Consider the following 20,000-nt stretch of genomic DNA (forward strand, 5'->3'; position numbering starts at 1 on the left):
ACCGGACGGATGTCGTAATACCGGCAGGTCTAAACCAGGACTAAACAAGGTCTAAACCAGGTTTAAACCAGGTCTGAAAACCCGATCTAAACCTGATCTGTAGCTTCTGGTTCTTAACCGAGGACTTTTCGATCCTTTCGCACAGATCTTTGTTCTGATTATTTAAGTTTTGGAAACTCTTGATCAGTTCCTGGACACGATTTCAATTTTGGATCGTCTCGTTTTGTTGCTGGTTCTGATTTTCTGAATTTTGGAACCTCTTGATCAGTTCCTGGACACAATCTGAGTTTTGGATCGTCTCGTTTTGTTTCTGGTTCTGATTTTCTAAGTTTTGGATCGTCTCGTTTTGTTGCTTGTTCTGATTTTCTAAGTTTTGGAACCTCTTGATCAGTTCCTGGACACAATCTGAGTTTTGGATCGTCTCGTTTTGTTTCTGGTTCTGATTTTCTAAGTTTTGGATCGTCTCGTTTTGTTGCTTGTTCTGATTTTCTAAATTTTGGATCGTCTCGTTTTGTTGCTTGTTCTGATTTTCTAAGTTTTGGAACCTCTTGATCAGTTCCTGGACACAATCTGAGTTTTGGATCGTCTCGTTTTGTTTCTGGTTCTGATTTTCTGAATTTTGGATCGTCTCGTTTTGTTGCTTGTTCTGATTTTTCTAAGTTTTGGAACCTCTTGATCAGTTCCTGGACACAATCTGAGTTTTGGATCGTCTCGTTTTGTTTCTGGTTCTGATTTTCTAAGTTTTGGATCGTCTCGTTTTGTTGCTTGTTCTGATTTTCTAAGTTTTGGAACCTCTTGATCAGTTCCTGGACACAATCTGAGTTTTGGATCGTCTCGTTTTGTTTCTGGTTCTGATTTTCTAAGTTTTGGATCGTCTCGTTTTGTTGCTTGTTCTGATTTTCTAAGTTTTGGAACCTCTTGATCAGTTCCTGGACACAATCTGAGTTTTGGATCGTCTCGTTTTGTTTCTGGTTCTGATTTTCTAAGTTTTGGATCGTCTCGTTTTGTTGCTTGTTCTGATTTTCTAAATTTTGGATCGTCTCGTTTTGTTGCTGGTTCTGATTTTCTAAGTTTTGGATCGTCTCGTTTTGTTTCTGGTTCTGATTTTCTAAGTTTTGGATCATCTCGTTTTGTTGCTTGTTCTGATTTTCTAAATTTTGGATCGTCTCGTTTTGTTGCTGGTTCTGATTTTCTAAGTTTTGGATCGTCTCGTTTTGTTTCTGGTTCTGATTTTCTAAGTTTTGGATCGTCTCGTTTTGTTGCTTGTTCTGATTTTCTGAATTCTGGATCGTGTCGTTTTGTTGCTGGTTCTGATTTTCTAAGTTTTGGATCGTCTCATGCTGTTGCTGGTTCTTATTTTCTAAGTTTCGGTTCCTCTCGTTTTGTCGCTTGTTCTGATTGTTTAGGATTTGGATCGTCTCGTTTAGTTGCTGGTTCTGATTTTCTAAGTTTCGGATCCTCTTGTGCAGTTCCTGGATCTCAGCCTCTAAGATTTGGCGCTTGACCTTAGGTCGGGATTTTCTAAAAAAACACCAGGGCATTTTTCTGTTTAAATATGCAGTAAAGAGAGAGAAAAGCTCTAGTGAAAACGAGCAGTAGTAGCTCTAGTAGCAGTACACGCAGTAATTGTAGTAGACGCAGTAGTCGTAGTAGACGCAGTAGTCGTAGTACACGCAGTAGAAGTGGCAGTATTCTGTGTCTGTAGTGTTTGTTTCGTGTTATACTTATAATCTTCTTCAAAACAGTAAGTTGCTTTGTGCTTTGTGCTTGTCCTTTACTGATGATGTCATAAAGCAGAGCGCTGCTTTGAAGTAGCAGTAGTAAAAGTATTAGTAAAAGTATTCTGTCACTTTAGTGTTTATTTCACTGTGTCACTCAAAGTTTACTTTAAAGCAGCGTCGTGCTTCTCTGATGATGTCATCAAGCAGAGTTCTATCACCATGGAGATCCAGGGCGGCATTAGAACATCACGTTGCTACGGCGACAGCTTCTCAGGCTCCAAAACTATTTGAGATTCTAGAATGTGACGATGTCATCGTCCCAGAGGGGAGGAGCTAAATCATTTTCCCGGTGATTACGATGTACTTTTCCATCTGTATTAATATTAGATGGAAACCATGGCAACAGAGAGGTGGTCTGCTCTTGTGGAAGCTTTCACATGTTTAATGTTGTTTTTTTATAATTAACAAAACTAGTCGATCTCACCTGGGACAGAAGGGGAGGGGCTTAGATCAGAGAGATCAGGAGTCTAACCCACAACCTCCTGGTGAGAGGGAGGAGACAGGACAACCGCCCGACATCAGAGCGTTTGTGAAAGCAGCGGCTGAAACGTCCCCAACACATTTGCACAACTTCATTGTTTTTGCTGATTCAAGGAAAGTTACTCAGAAAATACTCAGGTAAAGGGGCGGGGCCTCACTGCTCAGGTAAAGGGGCGGGGCCTCACTGCTCAGGTAAAGGGGCGGGGCCTCAGTGCTCAGGTAAAGGGGCGGGTAAAGTCTGACCTGTTCATTTTCAGAAAAGTCCTGGTGTTTGACACAAAGAAATACAAATTGAATTCACACATAATAATAATAACCCAGTTTTGTTTTGTATGTGAACTAGAAGTGCACAGTCTGATCTTTGAACACTGAAGAGTCTCAAAGTGAGTGGTTTTACTGTAGACAGGAAACAGGTGACACAAAGGTCTGCACACAGATCCCGCTTCAGTCTTTGCGATCGGGGATTTAAAGTCTCGTAAGATTCTCCTCGTGTCTGTGGCGTTCGCTTTCTGTCGCACGTTTAAAAATGGTTCCAAATCCTGTAGTGTGTGTCGGCCGTAACTGCTGCTGCGAGCCTCATCGTTCTGCTCTTAAAATGTTCGTATTAATCCGCTCTACGTGATCCCGGGTTTTTCATTTTGCTGTTTTGTCTGTAAATTGATTCCTAAAATGCTGCTCTGAATTCTCCCCTGTAACCGCAGGCGTTGATGAGCTTCATTTGACTGGAGCCGAGCGATTTCTTTACAATCTGTGGACGTCTAAAGAGGAAAAGGACTCCGGATTTCAGCATTTTCAGTTTGTATTTTGGATTTAGATGTGAGTCATTTATCATTGAAAGACAAACAGACTGTGAGTAAAACACAGTGATAATAATTAAAATGAAATGTGAAGTTTTTGAGGCGCCTATGTTCTATTTTTGTCATAATTACACCAGGGATTCGGGACATAAGCCTCTGCCGTGTCCTGTTTTACATTAGTCCTGGTTCAGTTCTGGTTCAGTCCTGGTTTAGTCCTGGTTCAGTTCTGGTTCAGTCCTGGTTTAGTCCTGGTTTAGTCCTGGTTTAGTCACATCAGGACTTGTCACTTTTTAGTTCTCTCCTTGTCTCCATCTCCTCTTTATCCCTCTTCTCTTCCTCTGTCTTCATCTCTATGTAGTGGGAGGGCATCTGACACACACACACATACACACACACACACATACACACACACACACACACACACACACACACACACACACACACACACACACTGACACATTTACACATAAAAACATGAACCTGAAGTTCCACAAACCTTCAGCGACGCTTCAGACGATGTGAAAAAGTTCTATAAACTGTCACACGTCACATATTTAAATCTCCATGTTCCTTTTATTGTGTTGAAAATGTTTTATTCGCCCAAAACAACAGATTTACAGGTTTTATAAGTTTCTGAGTCTCTCCTCCCTTTGCTCTCCGCTCTAAGTCCTTCCCCCTTCAGAGCTCTATCAGGTTTGTCGTGTCGCTGTGTTCAGTTTTGTGTTGGACGAGAGACTCTAAAACCTCTTCAGACGAGTTTGTGATGAGGATCAACAGTGGAGTATTTGTAGTACCTGTTGTTGGTGCGTAGTACTCGCAGTATTTGTAGTACCTGTTGTTGGTGCGTAGTACTCGCAGTATTTGTAGTACCTGTTGTTGGTGCGTAGTACTCGCAGTATTTGTAGTACCTGTTGTTGGTGCGTAGTACTCGCAGTATTTGTAGTACCTGTTGTTGGTGCGTAGTACTCGCAGTATTTGTAGTACCTGTTGTTGGTGCGTAGTACTCGCAGTATTTGTAGTACTGTTGTTGGTGCGTAGTACTCGCAGTATTTGTAGTACCTGTTGTTGGTGCGTAGTACTCGCAGTATTTGTAGTACCTGTTGTTGGTGCGTAGTACTCGCAGTATTTGTAGTACCTGTTGTTGGTGCGTAGTACTCGCAGTATTTGTAGTACCTGTTGTTGGTGCGTAGTACTCGCAGTATTTGTAGTACCTGTTGTTGGTGCGTAGTACTCGCAGTATTTGTAGTACCTGTTGTTGGTGCGTAGTACTCGCAGTATTTGTAGTACCTGTTGTTGGTGCGTAGTACTCGCAGTATTTGTAGTACCTGTTGTTGGTGTGCGTAGTACTCGCAGTATTTGTAGTACCTGTTGTTGGTGCGTAGTACTCGCAGTATTTGTAGTACCTGTTGTTGGTGCGTAGTACTCGCAGTATTTGTGTAGTACCTGTTGTTTGGTGTGTAGTACTCGCAGTATTTGTAGTACCTGTTGTTGGTGTGTAGTACTCGCAGTATTTGTAGTACCTGTTGTTGGTGCGTAGTACTCGCAGTATTTGTAGTACCTGTTGTTGGTGTGTAGTACTGTATTTGTAGTACCTGTTGTGTGTAGTACTCGCAGTATTTGTAGTACCTGTTGTTGGTGCGTAGTACTCGCAGTATTTGTAGTACCTGTTGTTGGTGTGTAGTACTCGCAGTATTTGTAGTACCTGTTGTTGGTGTGTAGTACTCGCAGTATTTGTAGTACCTGTTGTTGGTGCGTAGTACTCGCAGTATTTGTAGTACCTGTTGTTGGTGTGTAGTACTCGCAGTATTTGTAGTACCTGTTGTTGGTGTGTAGTACTCGCAGTATTTGTAGTACCTGTTGTTGGTGTGTAGTACTCGCAGTATTTGTAGTACTTTGCTGTTGTTGATATTCTTCTTGTTGTAGTTGTCGGGCGAGTTCAGCGTCGCTCAGAGCCACAGGGTCTCCCCCCCCCTGCTGCAGGGACACGGCCACCAGGAAGTCCTACAAGTACACGAGTATTACCACAAATACTACTACCACTGCAGACAGTACTACTGCCCTGTGTGGAGGTACTGAGTACTTCTACAGATGACATCATCATAGTCACAATCTAAACCAACAGTACTGCAAATACTGCAAATACTTGTACTGCCTGGGTCCCTGTAGACCGGTTGTAGTCCGGGTCTCACCTGGTCTATCTGTGCGGCTGTAGACCGGTTGTAGTCCGGGTCTAGGCGGGTCCCTGTAGTCCGGTTATAGTCCTGGCTCTTCTGGAAGAGTCTGAAGTTGGAGTCGCAGAAGTTTCCGTCTCCTTCCACGTTATGAAGAGACTCCCAGACCACACGCTCCTCAGACTGGAAACCCTGATCTGTCACCAGCAGGTACAGGTGACCCTGGGGTCAGAGGTCAGAGGTCAGAGCAGGTACAGGTGACCCTGGGGTCAGAGGTCAGACTGGGTTTAGTCCAGATAAACTCTGTGTTGTTTTTAAAATAAAGGTTTGTTTTTTCATGTTTGTGAATTATATTAATATTTCAGACCAAGTCTGGACCTCATGCCTGGTCCTGGTTCAGTCCTGGTTCAGTCCAGGTTTAGTCCTGGTTCAGACCTGGTGCTTGGTCCTGGTTTAGTCCTGGTTCAGACCTGGTGCTTGGACCTGGTTTAGACCTGGTTTAGACCTGGTTTAGACCTGGTTTAGTCCTGGTTTAGTCCTGGTTCAGACCTGGTGCTTGGTCCTGGTTTAGTCCTGGTTCAGACCTGGTGCTTGGACCTGGTTTAGACCTGGTTTAGACCTGGTTTAGACCTGGTTTAGACCTGGTTTAGACCTGGTTTAGTCCTGGTTCAGACCTGGTGCTTGGTCCTGGTTTAGACCTGGTTTAGACCTGGTTTAGTCCTGGTTTAGTCCTGGTTTAGTCCTGGTTCAGACCTGGTGCTTGGTCCTGGTTTAGACCTGGTTTAGACCTGGTTTAGACCTGGTTTAGACCTGGTTTAGACCTGGTTTAGTCCTGGTTTAGTCCTGGTTCAGACCTGGTGCTTGGTCCTGGTTTAGACCTGGTTTAGACCTGGTTTAGACCTGGTTTAGACCTGGTTTAGTCCTGGTTCAGACCTGGTGCTTGGTCCTGGTTCAGTCCTGGTTCAGTCCTGGTGCTTGGTCCTGGTTTAGTCCTGGTTTAGTCCTGGTTCAGACCTGGTGCTTGGTCATGGTGCTGAAGTGGTTGTTTCTGAAGAACACACAGATCTCTCCCTCTGAGGCGGTGGACGTGAGCTCACACAGGCCGTGGTACGACAACTGAGACGCCGTGGACTCCAGGAACTGCTCCGCCACCAGACCTGAGGGTCAGAGGTCACACACAGGGGTCACACACAGGGGTCACACAGGGGTCATACAGATAATTTTAGAATTAAACGTTTGTAGATTAAATGCTTCATAAACTAGTAATATTTGTGCTGTGGCCCAGGCCTCCACACAGACCCTGCAGCTGTTCCCTCCACAGACCCGCAGCTGTTCCCTCCACAGACCCCGCAGCTGTTCCCTCCACAGACCCCGCAGCTGTTCCCTCCACAGACCCGCAGCTGTTCCCTCCACAGACCCGCAGCTGTTCCCTCCACAGACCCGCAGCTGTTCCCTCCACAGACCCGCAGCTGTTCCCTCCACAGACCCGCAGCTGTTCCCTCCACAGACCCTGCAGCTGTTCCCTCCACAGACCCGCAGCTGTTCCCTCCACAGACCCGCAGCTGTTCCCTCCACAGACCCTGCAGCTGTTCCCTCCACAGACCCGCAGCTGTTCCCTCCACAGACCCGCAGCTGTTCCCTCCACAGACCCTGCAGCTGTTCCCTCCACAGACCCGCAGCTGTTCCCTCCACAGACCCCGCAGCTGTTACCTTCAGAGACCTTGCAGCTGTTCGCTGAGTGTTTACAGTCGATGATCTTTTCCACGAGTTGATTATAACTGAGTTTCCCGACAGCCGCCACCGCCTCCGGACTCTGAGGAGAGAAAATGGGTTTAGACCGGCTTTAGACCAGGTCTCGGTTCAGTCCTAGATCAGTCCCGGTCCTGGTCTGGTCCTGGTTTAGTCCTGGTCCAGTCCTGGTCCTGGTCCGGTACCTGTGGGTCCAGGAGCCAGCCGTGGTACAGGGCGATGTCCAGTAGGTCGAACACGATGCATTCAGGGGTGTACTCGAAATCACAGACTCCGGTGAAACGCACGTTCACGTCTAAACCCGTGCACAGTTTGGGCAGCACGGCCATCGCGTCACTCATGTTCTACAGACAGGTGAGACAGGTGAGACAGGTGAGACAGGTGACAGGTGACACAGGTGACACAGGTGAGACAGGTGAGACAGGTGAGGCAGGTGAGACGGGTGAGGCAGGTGAGACGGGTGAGACGGGTGAGACAGGTGAGACAGGTGACACAGGTGAGGCAGGTGAGACAGGTGAGGCAGGTGACACAGGTGACACAGGTGAGACAGGTGAGGCAGGTGAGGCAGGTGAGACAGGTGACACAGGTGAGGCAGGTGAGACAGGTGACACAGGTGACACAGGTGAGGCAGGTGAGACAGGTGACACAGGTGAGGCAGGTGAGACAGGTGAGGCAGGTGAGGCACGTGAGACAGGTGACACAGGTGAGGCAGGTGAGACGGATGAGGCAGGTGAGGCACGTGAGACAGGTGAGACAGGTGAGACGGATGAGGCAGGTGAGACAGGTGACACAGGTGAGGCAGGTGAGACAGGTGACACAGGTGAGGCAGGTGAGACAGGTGAGACAGGTGACACAGGTGAGGCAGGTGAGACAGGTGACACAGGTGAGGCAGGTGAGACAGGTGACACAGGTGAGGCAGGTGAGACAGGTGACACAGGTGAGACAGGTGAGGCAGGTGAGACAGGTGAGACAGGTGACACAGGTGAGGCAGGTGAGACAGGTGACACAGGTGAGACAGGTGAGGCAGGTGAGGCAGGTGACACAGGTGAGACAGGAGAGACAGGTGAGACAGGTGACACAGGTGAGGCAGGTGACACAGGTGAGGCAGGTGACACAGGTGAGACAGGTGACACAGGTGACACAGGTGAGAGACAGGAGAGACAGGAGAGACAGGTGAGGCAGGTGAAACAGGTGAGGCAGGTGACAGAGGTGAGGCAGGTGAGACGGGTGAGGCAGGTGAGACGGGTGACACAGGTGAGACAGGTGAGGCAGGTGAGGCAGGTGACACAGGTGAGACAGGAGAGACAGGTGAGACAGGTGAGGCAGGTGACACAGGTGAGGCAGGTGACACAAGTGACACAGGTGACACAGGTGAGGCAGGTGAGACAGGTGAGACAGGTGAGACAGGTGAGGCAGGTGAAACAGGTGAGGCAGGTGACAGAGGTGAGGCAGGTGAGACGGGTGAGGCAGGTGAGACGGGTGACACAGGTGAGACAGGTGAGGCAGGTGAGGCAGGTGAGGCAGGTGAGGCAGGTGTGACACAGGTGAGGCAGGTGAGGCAGGTGAGACAGGTGAGGCAGGTGAGGCAGGTGAGACAGGTGAGACAGGTGAGGCAGGTGAGACGGGTGAGACGGGTGAGGCAGGTGAGACAAGTGAGGCAGGTGACACAGGTGAGACAGGTGACACAGGTGAGGCAGGTGAGGCAGGTGAGGCAGGTGAGGCAGGTGAGGCAGGTGAGACAGGTGAGGCAGGTGAGGCAGGTGACACGGGTGAGACGGGTGAGGCAGGTGAGGCAGGTGAGACAGGTGAGACAGGTGAGGCAGGTGAGACAGGTGAGACAGGTGAGGCAGGTGAGGCAGGTGAGACAGGTGAGGCAGGTGAGACAGGTGAGACAGGTGAGGCAGGTGAGACAGGTGAGGCAGGTGAGGCAGGTGAGACAGGTGAGGCAGGTGAGGCAGGTGAGGCAGGTGACACGGGTGAGACGGGTGAGGCAGGTGAGACAGGAGAGACAGGTGAGACAGGTGACGCAGGTGAGGCAGGTGACACAGGTGAGGCAGGTGACACAAGTGACACAGGTGAGACAGGTGACACAGGTGAGGCAGGTGAGACAGGTGAGGCAGGTGAGGCAGGTGACACAGGTGAGGCAGGTGAGACAGGTGAGGCAGGTGACACAGGTGACACAGGTGAGGCAGGTGACAGAGGTGAGGCAGGTGAGACGGGTGAGGCAGGTGAGACGGGTGAGGCAGGTGAGACAGGTGAGGCAGGTGAGACAGGTGAGGCAGGTGAGGCAGGTGACACGGGTGAGGCAGGTGAGGCAGGTGAGACAAGTGAGGCAGGTGACACAGGTGAGACAGGTGACACAGGTGAGGCAGGTGAGACAGGTGAGACAGGTGAGGCAGGTGAGGCAGGTGAGACAGGTGAGGCAGGTGAGGCAGGTGACACGGGTGAGACGGGTGAGACGGGTGACACAGGTGAGGCAGGTGAGACAGGTGAGACAGGTGAGGCAGGTGAGACAGGTGAGACAGGTGAGGCAGGTGAGACAGGTGAGACAGGTGAGGCAGGTGAGGCAGGTGAGACAGGTGAGACAGGTGAGGCAGGTGAGACAGGTGAGACAGGTGAGGCATAGAAACAAGGAAGAAACATCAAATGAAGGTCAGGGTGCCGGCAGTGACAGGAGGCACAGGACACTTCTGTAAACAGTGAGTTTGGAGCACAGAGGCTGAAGGATTAAATATGTCCAGACACTGTGAGGACGCTGTGGGGACACTGTTGGGACACTGTGGGGACACTGTGAGGACGCTGTGGGGACACTGTTGGGACACTGTGGGGACACTGTGAGGACGCTGTGGGGACACTGTGAGGACGCTGTTGGGACACTGTGGGGACACTGTGAGGACGCTGTGGGGACACTGTGAGGACGCTGTTGGGACACTGTGAGGACGCTGTTGGGACACTGTGGGGACACTGTTGGGACGCTGTGAGGACGCTGTGGGGACACTGTGAGGACGCTGTGAGGACGTGTGCAGCGGATGGAGGACGTACCTGCTGGAAGTTTAGCTCCACCCCTTTGCTCTTCTCTCTGGGCGTGACCGACAGAACGCACTCACCTGTACAGACAGAGAGAGGCCTGTGATTGGACGAGAGCAGAGACACCTATCTGAAGCTGCGCTGTGATTGGCTGACGCTTACCCAGGTGAGTCATCAGGTCCTCTGTGGTCACCACCTCAGTCTGAGCGGGCAACTTCGCCTGAAACACACCAGAGGGTCAGAGAGGGTCAGAGGGGCAGAAGGGGTCAGAGAGGGGCAGAGAGGGTCAGAGGAGGTCAGACGGGGTCAGAGGGGGAGAGGGTCAGAGGGGGTCAGATGGGGTCAGAGGGGCAGAGAGGGTCAGACGGGGTCAGAGGGTCAGAGAGGGTCAGAGGGTCAGAGGGGGTCAGACGGGGTCAGAGGAGGATAGGGTCAGAGGAGGAGAGGGTCAGAGGGGGTCAGAGGGTCAGAGGGGGTCAGAGAGGGGTCAGACGGGGTCAGAGGGTCAGAGAGGGTCAGAGGAGGATAGGGTCAGAGGAGGAGAGGGTCAGACGGGGTCAGAGGGGGTCAGACGGGGTCAGAGGGTCAGAGGAGGTCAGAGAGGGTCAGAGGAGGATAGGGTCAGACGGGGGTCAGAGGTCAGACGGGGTCAGAGAGGGTCAGAGGGTCAGAGGAGGATAGGGTCAGAGGGGGTCAGAGGGTCAGAGGATCACCTTCCAGCGCAGAAACAGTGTGTTCATGATGGCCAGCAGGGGGCAGGGTCCGTTCTGACTCTGGGTGATGATCGGAGTTCGTTCGTCTTTCCACGTGATCCACTTCACCAGGTACACCTCCTGTGGCGCCGCCCCCTGTGACCCCGCCCCCACAGGCCCCAGGCCCCCACAGGCCCCCGCCCCCGCCGCGGCAGAGGGAGGGGCTGAGGACGTGGTGGTGGGAGGGGCTACATCTGCGGAAGGCGGGGTTACGGAGGGGGGAGGTGCTTCTGTGGCTTTGGGAGGAGCTTCGGCGCATGTGGGCGTGTCTGAAGAGGAAGGGGGCGTGGTTATCGACGGGGAGGGCGGGGCTGCAGCGGCACTTTCTGAGAAATCTGAAACGAGAGGCTCATGTGTTCATCTGTTATGAACATTAAACCAGACCTCAAGTGTTTATGTGTGTGTCTACAGCTCTGACCCCTGACCTCTGACCCCTGACATTTTAAATCTCAATATTGATCTAAAACCACTTCATAAATAAAACAAGTGCGACGACTTTGGCGTTAGAAAACTGTGGTGTTCAACAGAGCTGATGTGGCCGTAAACGTCATGACAACAAAGAACCACATGGACCAAACCAGGACTAAACCAGGACTGAACCAGGACTAAACCAGGACTGAACCAGGATTAAACCAGAACCGAACCAGAACCGAACCAGGACCGAACCAGGACCGAACCAGGACCGAACCAGGACCGAACCAGGACCGAACCAGGACCGAACAAGGACTGAACCAGGACTACACATTTTTTACATTTGAAGAAAAAAAACAACAACGTGACACCGCCCAATCCGTGCGCTCGTGTTGAAATCAAGACCACAGGGTCCCGAGACCAGGACAAGACCGAGACCATGGCCCACTGAGACCATCTCTGTCATTTCCTATATGAATTTTTCTGTATTTTACAGTGATTTTGGAAAATGTTTATATAAATCTGTCTTCATTTTATCTGATTAATGTTCATTTAAGTTTAAAATAAAACAAACAAACTGTTCTGCTCTGAAACTCGTCTTTAAAAAAACTTCCACTGAAACTTTACACAAAACAACTTCAGAGTGAATCAAGTGAGTTTTTTCACGTTCATCACATTTACACTCACATTCTCTCTGGTTTTACAGAGACACTGAGACTCTGCACATTTACAGACCGAAACATGATCAATGTTGAGTGTCAGACCTCAAGACTGAGACAAAACCCAGACCAAGCACCTTCAAGACCCAGACAAGACAAAGGCCAAATGCGCTCGAGTCCAAGACAAGAGCAAGACCATAAAAAACAAAAAAGTGTCCCTGGCCCAGTCTCAAGACCAAAACCGGTCTTCAGTACAACGACACTAGTGTGGACGTGACAGAGGGTCAACGGGGGCAGAGCAACAAAACTGTGTGTGGAAAATAAGAGATTAAAGTTTCCTCAAACACAAATCCAAAGAAACGAGAACATGAAGGAACATCTGAGGAGAACAGGTTCTGTTTCATGTGAAGGCTCCAGTAATTCCAGAAAACCTGAACCAGGTCACACTTCTGCACCTGCCACAGCAAATTGCACCTGCCACTCTCACCTGTCTTTGAGCCCTCTCCCTCCTCGTCTCTCAGCGGGGGCTCCGGCGTCAGCCCGCCCACCGTGGTGATGTCGTCCGTGGTGATGTCATCTGTAGTGATGTCGTTGGTGGTGATGTCGTCGGTGATGATGTCGTCGGTGATGTCGTCGTCGGTGAGGCTGGGGAAGGAGGCGGAGTCAGTGGAGTGCAGTTCGTCTGAGGGCGTCATGGCGGAGCTCTCCTCCACACACAGCCTCACCTCTGCACAGAACAACAACATCAGGAACAGAGACGCTGAGTACGACTGGAGATAAAACACCCACCTGACTCCGCCCTCTCTGCTGCAGGCTCCTCCCCTTTCACTCGGGCAGGAAGTGCGGTGTCCCCTTCGCCGTGGAGACGGTCAGCCGACACCTGAGGGCTCTCCATGATTGGACGCCCTCGGTCAAACCCCGCCCCCCGCTCCTGACGTTTGTTTTGGTTCAACTTTGGAGGAAAAACAGGATCCAGACGAACTTTGACCCCGACCCCGAGCGTGACCCCACGAGGCGCCGACAAAATCTGAAACAACAGAAAATACAGTTTGAACAAATTTAAAAAATAAACTAAACGTGAAATGTCCCATAATCCTCTGCTCTGCTCTAATGTGGTTTCACACACAAACCTGCACATTTAACAAAACAAAACACTCTGTTCCACCTTGTGATGTCATCATGTGGTGATACAGGAAATGCTCCACTGTGTTTTTAAACTCCACACTTCACATTCACTAGAATCATCTGGATCATTTCAGTCCTGGAGTCACTTTAATGATCTCTAAGGTAAAAAAACAAAACGAGCTGTTCACTTGAAAAACTACCACTTCATGACATCACAGAGTGGAACATGTTGAGGTTTAGAGCTGTAGACTCCAGGTGCGTCTCTGAGGAGGTCACAGCGTTAGAACCAGAGCTGGGATCAGTCAGACGTCATTGATACGATACATACAGAGCAGTTGTGATTCGATACGATATATTTCAAATCGATTCGATATGGTTCAATAAAAATAAAGTCTAAATCGTGTGTTAATAAAAGTCTTTGTTAAATCATTTCTTCATCTGAAACACAAATATTTAAAAATGTCAAATGTGTCACACAAACGAGTTTCCTCTGAACAAACAACAAAACTGGAACTAAATCAGTCAATAGTCAAATAAACCAAAAAATCCTCTAGTGAAATATCAATACAGCAGAACACGATATCGATACTGCATCAGCACATTAAACGATACGATATATCGATATTTAGATATTTTTGCACAGTCTGAGTCAGATCGTGTTTTCAGTGGAACACAGGAGCTTTAATTATCATTCCTAAAGGTAATCAGAGCCACTCCTCACACGTCTGCCAAACGAGATCACGTCAAATCAAAGAATTACACCTGCCCCTGCGCCTGCCCCTTGCGCCTGCCCCTGCGCCTGCCCCTGCGCCTGCACCTGCGCCTGCCCCTGCACCTGCGCCTGCCCCTGCCCCTGCACCTGCGCCTGCCCCTGCACCTGCGCCTGCCCCTGCGCCTGCCCCTGCACCTGCGCCTGCCCCTGCCCCTGCACCTGCGCCTGCCCCTGAATCAAAATCACAAAAGTTCTTTCCTCCATAAACAACTTTCCCCCGTCTCATTCTGCATAAAAACGTCTGACCCTGGAGTTTAGACGCTACAAACACGTCCTGAAATGTCCCCGTGTGTGTCAGGTCCCCTCCCCGTGTGTGTCAGGTCCCCTCCCCCTGTGTGTCAGGTCCCTCTTCGTGTGACCCTGAGTTGTGAAATGTGAAATCTGAACAGAATCTTGCAATTCTTAAAACACAAATCAGCCAAAGCTCATTTAACCAGGTTCAGTCCAGGTTCAGTCCTGGTTTAGACCTGATTTAGGCCTGGTTTAGTTCTGGTTCTGTCCCGTGTTGCTCTGTGTGTGTGTTGAGTTTGTTTTTCTGATTTATTTAGAGCAGAAGTGCAGAGTCACAGTTCTGGTCCCAAACACTAAAACCTGAACAACACAACAGAATCTACACAATCTACAGTCTCTGTCCCCGGACCCGCCCGGATCCGCCCGGACCCGCCCGGACCCGCACGCTTCAGCCCAGAACACTACAGTAAAAGTAAAAATACTTCCTCAGAACCGGCTCGGTCCAAACTCCTGTGAGCAGCTGTTACACAAACAAACAGCTCCTGAACTTCCTCACATTCACAGAACCGAGCTGTCCCGGTCCACACGGGTCCACACGGGTCCACACGGGTCCGCACGGGTCCGCACGGGTCCTCGCGGGACTCCTGAGCCGGTTTTGTAGGTAAATGAGCCGCGGTTCGGGCTCGGTTCTCCCGCGCGGCTCTGAGCAGCTTTAGCTTTAGCACGGTTAGCCTTTAGCTTAGCATTAGCTTTAGCGGAGTCCCAGACAAACAGCGGGACTCCGGAGACACACACACCGGGGGACAGGCCCTCTGCCCCGGCCACACTCAGCCCCACAGCCCGGCCCGACCCCCGCGGCTCACCGGCCCCTGGAGCTCCGGGACACAGCGGGACAGAGACGGGGACAGGCTCCGGTTCAGGCTCCGGTTCGGGCTCCGGTTCGGGCTCCGGTTCGGGCTCTGGTTCGGTTCGTGTCCGGGTTCGTGTTCGGGGCTGTTTACATTCCGCTGTCACCGGGACGCGCTACGTCACTTCCGGGGGCGGGGCGCGGGGGAAGATTTGCGAATAAAAGTGAAATATTTAAATAAAACAAAAGAAAGTTTTGTAGTTAAAGGTTCTGTTTTAATCAGAACTGACCCCGTGAACTTTTATTCATTTGTGAATAAATACAAATAAACGAGTGAGTGTGAACAGGAGGATCATGGGGGATATTTCAGCAGACGCGTTGTAAACAATAAAACAGTTCACATGAAAAACTTTACTCCGACACTCTGAACACACACACTGAACACACACTGAACACACACTCTGAACACACACTCTGACACACACACACTCTGACACTGAACACACACTGAACACACACTCTGAACACACACTCTGAACACACACTCTCTGAACACACACTCTGACACACACACACTGAACACACACTGCAAACACACACTCTGAACACACACACACACTGAACACACACTCTGAAACACACACTGACACACACACACACTGACACACACACTACACACACACACTGACACTCTGACACACACACTCTGAACACACACTCTGAACACACACTCTGAAACACACACTGACAACACACACACTGAACACACACTGAACACACACTGAACACACACACACACACTGAACACAACACACTCTGAACACACACACTGACACACACACACTGACACACACACACACTCTGACACACTCACACACACTACACTGACAACACACACTCTGAACACACACTCTGAACACACACACACACACTGACACACACACACTGACACACACACACTCTGAACACACACTCTGAAACACACACTCTGAACACACACACTCTGAACACACACTGAACACACACTCTGACACACACACACACACACTGAACACACACTCTGAACACACACTCTGACACACACACACACTCTGAACACACACTCTGAACACACACTCTGACACACACACACTGAACACACTCTGAACACACACACACACACTGAACACACACACTGAACACACACACACACACACACTCTGAACACACACTCTGAACACACACTGAACACACACTGAAACACACTCTGAACACACACTCTGAACACACACTCTGAACACACACTCTGAACACACACTCTGAACACACACACTGAACACACTCTGAACACACACTCTGAACTCACACACTCTGAACACACACTCTGAACACACAACACACTCTGAACACACACTCTGAACACACACTCTGAAACACACACACTCTCTGAACACACACTCTGAACACACACTCTGAACACACACACTGACACACACCACTGAACACACACACTCTGACACACACACTCTGACACACTGAACACACACTCTGAACACACACTCTGAACACACACTGAACACACACTCTGAACACACACTCTGAACACACACTCTGAACACACACACACACTCTGAACACACACACTCTGAACACACACTCTGAACACACACACTCTGAACACACTCTGAACACACACTCTGAACACACACTCTGTAACACACACACACACTCTGAACACACACTGAACACACACTCTGAACACACACTCTGAACACACACTCTCTCTGAACACACACTCTGACACACACACACACTCTGAACACACACTCTGAACACACACTCTGAACAACACACACACTCTGCACACACACTGAACACACACTCTGAACACACACTCTGAACACACACTCTGAACTGACACACACTCTGAACACACACTCTGAACACACACTCTGACACACAAACACACACTCTGAACACACACACTGAACACACACTCTGAACACACACTCTGACACACACTCTGAACACACTCTGAAACACACACTCTGACACACACTCTGAACACACACTCTGAACACTGAACACACACTCTGACACACTCTGAACACACACTCTGAACACACACTCTGAACACACACACTGAACACACACTCTGAACACACACTGAACACACACTGAACACACACTGAACACACACTGAACACACACTCTGAACACACACTCTGAACACACACTCTGAACACACTGAACACACACTCTGAACACACACTCTGAACACACACTCTGAACACACACACACACTCTGAACACACACTCACACACTCTGACACACTCACACACACACACACTCTGAAACACACACTAACACTGAAACACACTCTGAACACACACTCTGAACACACACTCTGAACACACACTCTGAACACACTGAACACACTCTGAACACACACTCTGAACACACACTCTGAACACACACACACACTCTGAACACACACTCTGAACACACACTCTGAACACACACTCTGAACACACACACTGAACACACTCTGAACACACACTCTGACACACACACACACTCTGAACACACACACTGAACACACTCTGAACACACACTCTGAAACACACACTCTGAACACACACGAACACACTCTGAACACACACTCTGAACAACTGAACACACACTGAACACACACTCTGAACACACACTCTGACACTCTGAACACACACTCTGAACAACACACACTCTGAACACACACACTGAACACACACTCTGAACACACACTGAACACACACTCTGAACACACACTCTGAACACACACTCTGAAACACACTCTGAACACACACTCTGAACACACACTCTGAACACACACTCTGAACACACACTCTGAACACACACTCTGAACACACACTCTGAACACACACTCTGAACACACACACTCTGAACACACACTCTGAACACACACTCTGAACACACTCTGAACACACACACACTGAAACACTCTGAACTGAACACACTCTGACACACACACACACACACTCTGAACCACACTCTGAACACACACTCTGAACACACACTCTGAACACACTCACACACACACACTCTGACAACACACACTCTGAACACACTCTGAACACACACTCTGAACACACTCTGAACACACACTCTGAACACACACTCTGAACACACACACACTCTGGACACACACTCTGACACACACACTCTGAAACACACTCTGAACACACTCTGGACACACTCTGAACACACACACTGAACACACACACTGAACACACTCTGAACACACACTGAACACACACACTGACACACACTCTGAACACACACTCTGAACACACACTCTGAACACACACTCTGAACACACACTCTGAACACACACTCTGAACACACACTTCTGAACACACACTCTGAACACACACTCTGAACACACTCTGAACACACACTCTGAACACACACTCTGAACACACACTCTGAACACACACTCTGAACACACACTCACACACACTCTGAACACACACTCTCTGAACACACACTGTGAACACACACTCTGAACACACACTCTGAACACACACTCTGAACACACTCTGAACACACACTCTGAACACACACTCTGGACACACACTCTGAACACACACTCTGAACACACTCTGAACACACTCTGGGCACACTCTGAACACACTCTGAACACACACACTGAACACACTCTGAACACACACTCTGAACACACACTCTGAACACACACTCTGAACACACTCTGAACACACTCTGAACACACTCTGAACACACACTCTGAACACACACTCTGAACACACAACACACACACACACACTCTGAAACACACTCTGAACACACTCTGAACACACACTCTGAACACACACTCTGAACACACGCTCTGAACACACTCTGAACACACACTCTGAACACACACTCCAATTCTCCCTTTGTGATGTCATGAGCAGCAGTGTTGTGAAGGTGACTTTTCAAATGTAATCCCCTACAGATTACAGATTACACACCCCAAAATGTAGTTTGTAACGGAATCCATTAAATTACTTAAAGTGAGTAATGTAATCTGATTACTTTGGATTACTTGATTTGTTGTAGAGAAACAAAGACGAGGAAATCTTCACATAAGAAGTTTTGTCTGATAAAAGAAAATAAAAAGTCCAAACTTTACTGAACCAAATTAAAAAATATTATTGATAGAAAACGAAGAAACACGTCCACACAGCAGGATTTAGACCTGTTCAATCCTGGTTTAGACCTGGTTTAGTCCTGGTTTAGACCTGGTTTAGTTCTGGTTTAGACCTGGTTTAGTTCTGGTTTAGATCTAGTTTAGATTCTGGCAATGAGTGGACAAAAAGAAAAAATGGGGATTTAGCCCAAAAATGTGAAAACAGGAAAATCCCGCAGTGTAATCCATTTATTTTAACAAAGTAACTGTAATCCAATTACCACTCAGTGAAACAGTAACTGTAACTGAATACAGTTACTCATCATTTGTACTCTGATTACTTAACTCCAGTACATGTAATCTGTTACTCCCCAGCGCTGCTCATGAGGTGTTAGTTTCAGCTCCTTTTCTCTTTAGTTGAGTCGAGATCGACGACTCCACGACTGAAACGATCCACATGATTCTAGTGAAGGTGAAGTGTGGAGTTTAAAAACACAGTGGAGCACTTCCTGTATCACCACATGATGACATCACGAGGTGGAGCAGAGTGTTTCCAGTGGAGGAGGAGGAGGAGGAGGAGGCTGTTGTGTCAAACGTGACTCTTGGGTGTGTTTAGTGACTTGTTGTTGAATCTTTTGTGTTTTTAATTAGACACTTGAAGTTCACGTGTTTTTACTTCAGCAGCAGCAGCAGCACGAGGCTCAACTTTTACTCACCACAGAGTCAACTGGACTCAAACAACAAGTGTTTTATTATTGTCTGACACCTGCTGAAACGTTTGAACTGTTAATGTTTTATTCATTTTATTATTCTTTTTTTTTTTTCATCAAGGTCAAAGTTTAAGCAAATAAAAATACACAAATAAAACCGTCTGGAGAAGTGAGCAGTTGAGTCGTTGTTCAGTCGTTGTTCAGTCGTTGTTCAGTCGTTGTTCAGTCGTTGTTCAGTCGTTGTTCAGTTCTTGTTCAGTTCTTGTGAATCACAGACTCCAGTTGGTTCTTTTACTCCAAACCAACTGAATCTGCTCCA

General features: G+C 48.9%; 2 protein-coding genes across 3 annotated transcripts in view; both read right to left on the bottom strand.

Annotated features, from left to right (window-relative positions):
* The window catches only part of LOC129410074 (putative uncharacterized protein DDB_G0279653), a 5,113-nt gene extending 1,272 nt beyond the window's left edge, over nucleotides 1–3,841 (bottom strand). The window contains exons 1-2 of the mRNA XM_055157255.1: nucleotides 670–3,841; nucleotides 1–545 (exon numbers count right to left, since the gene is read on the bottom strand). The exon at nucleotides 1–545 is cut by the window's left edge and continues 1,272 nt beyond it. Of these exons, the coding sequence (XP_055013230.1) occupies nucleotides 203–545; nucleotides 670–1,541 (1,215 nt within the window). The 5' untranslated portion in view covers nucleotides 1,542–3,841 and the 3' untranslated portion in view covers nucleotides 1–202. The remainder of the gene's footprint in view (nucleotides 546–669) is intronic.
* Nucleotides 1–14,969, bottom strand: part of mindy1 (MINDY lysine 48 deubiquitinase 1) — a 16,430-nt gene extending 1,461 nt beyond the window's left edge. For both annotated transcript variants that reach the window (XM_055157246.1, XM_020937069.2), the window contains exons 1-11: nucleotides 14,819–14,969; nucleotides 12,617–12,854; nucleotides 12,315–12,554; nucleotides 10,719–11,092; nucleotides 10,168–10,225; nucleotides 10,021–10,085; nucleotides 7,164–7,322; nucleotides 6,940–7,042; nucleotides 6,244–6,386; nucleotides 5,248–5,451; nucleotides 4,913–5,059 (exon numbers count right to left, since the gene is read on the bottom strand). In XM_055157246.1, coding sequence (XP_055013221.1) covers nucleotides 4,913–5,059; nucleotides 5,248–5,451; nucleotides 6,244–6,386; nucleotides 6,940–7,042; nucleotides 7,164–7,322; nucleotides 10,021–10,085; nucleotides 10,168–10,225; nucleotides 10,719–11,092; nucleotides 12,315–12,554; nucleotides 12,617–12,722 — 1,599 coding nt within the window. In that variant the 5' untranslated portion in view covers nucleotides 12,723–12,854; nucleotides 14,819–14,969. The remainder of the gene's footprint in view (nucleotides 1–4,912; nucleotides 5,060–5,247; nucleotides 5,452–6,243; nucleotides 6,387–6,939; nucleotides 7,043–7,163; nucleotides 7,323–10,020; nucleotides 10,086–10,167; nucleotides 10,226–10,718; nucleotides 11,093–12,314; nucleotides 12,555–12,616; nucleotides 12,855–14,818) is intronic.
* Between the last annotated feature and the right edge of the window lie 5,031 nt (nucleotides 14,970–20,000).

The sequence above is a fragment of the Boleophthalmus pectinirostris genome, unplaced genomic scaffold (genome assembly GCF_026225935.1).
Source record: "Boleophthalmus pectinirostris isolate CB_2022bp ecotype Guang Dong unplaced genomic scaffold, ASM2622593v1 HiC_scaffold_21, whole genome shotgun sequence".
Taxonomy (NCBI): Eukaryota; Metazoa; Chordata; class Actinopteri; order Gobiiformes; family Gobiidae; genus Boleophthalmus; species Boleophthalmus pectinirostris.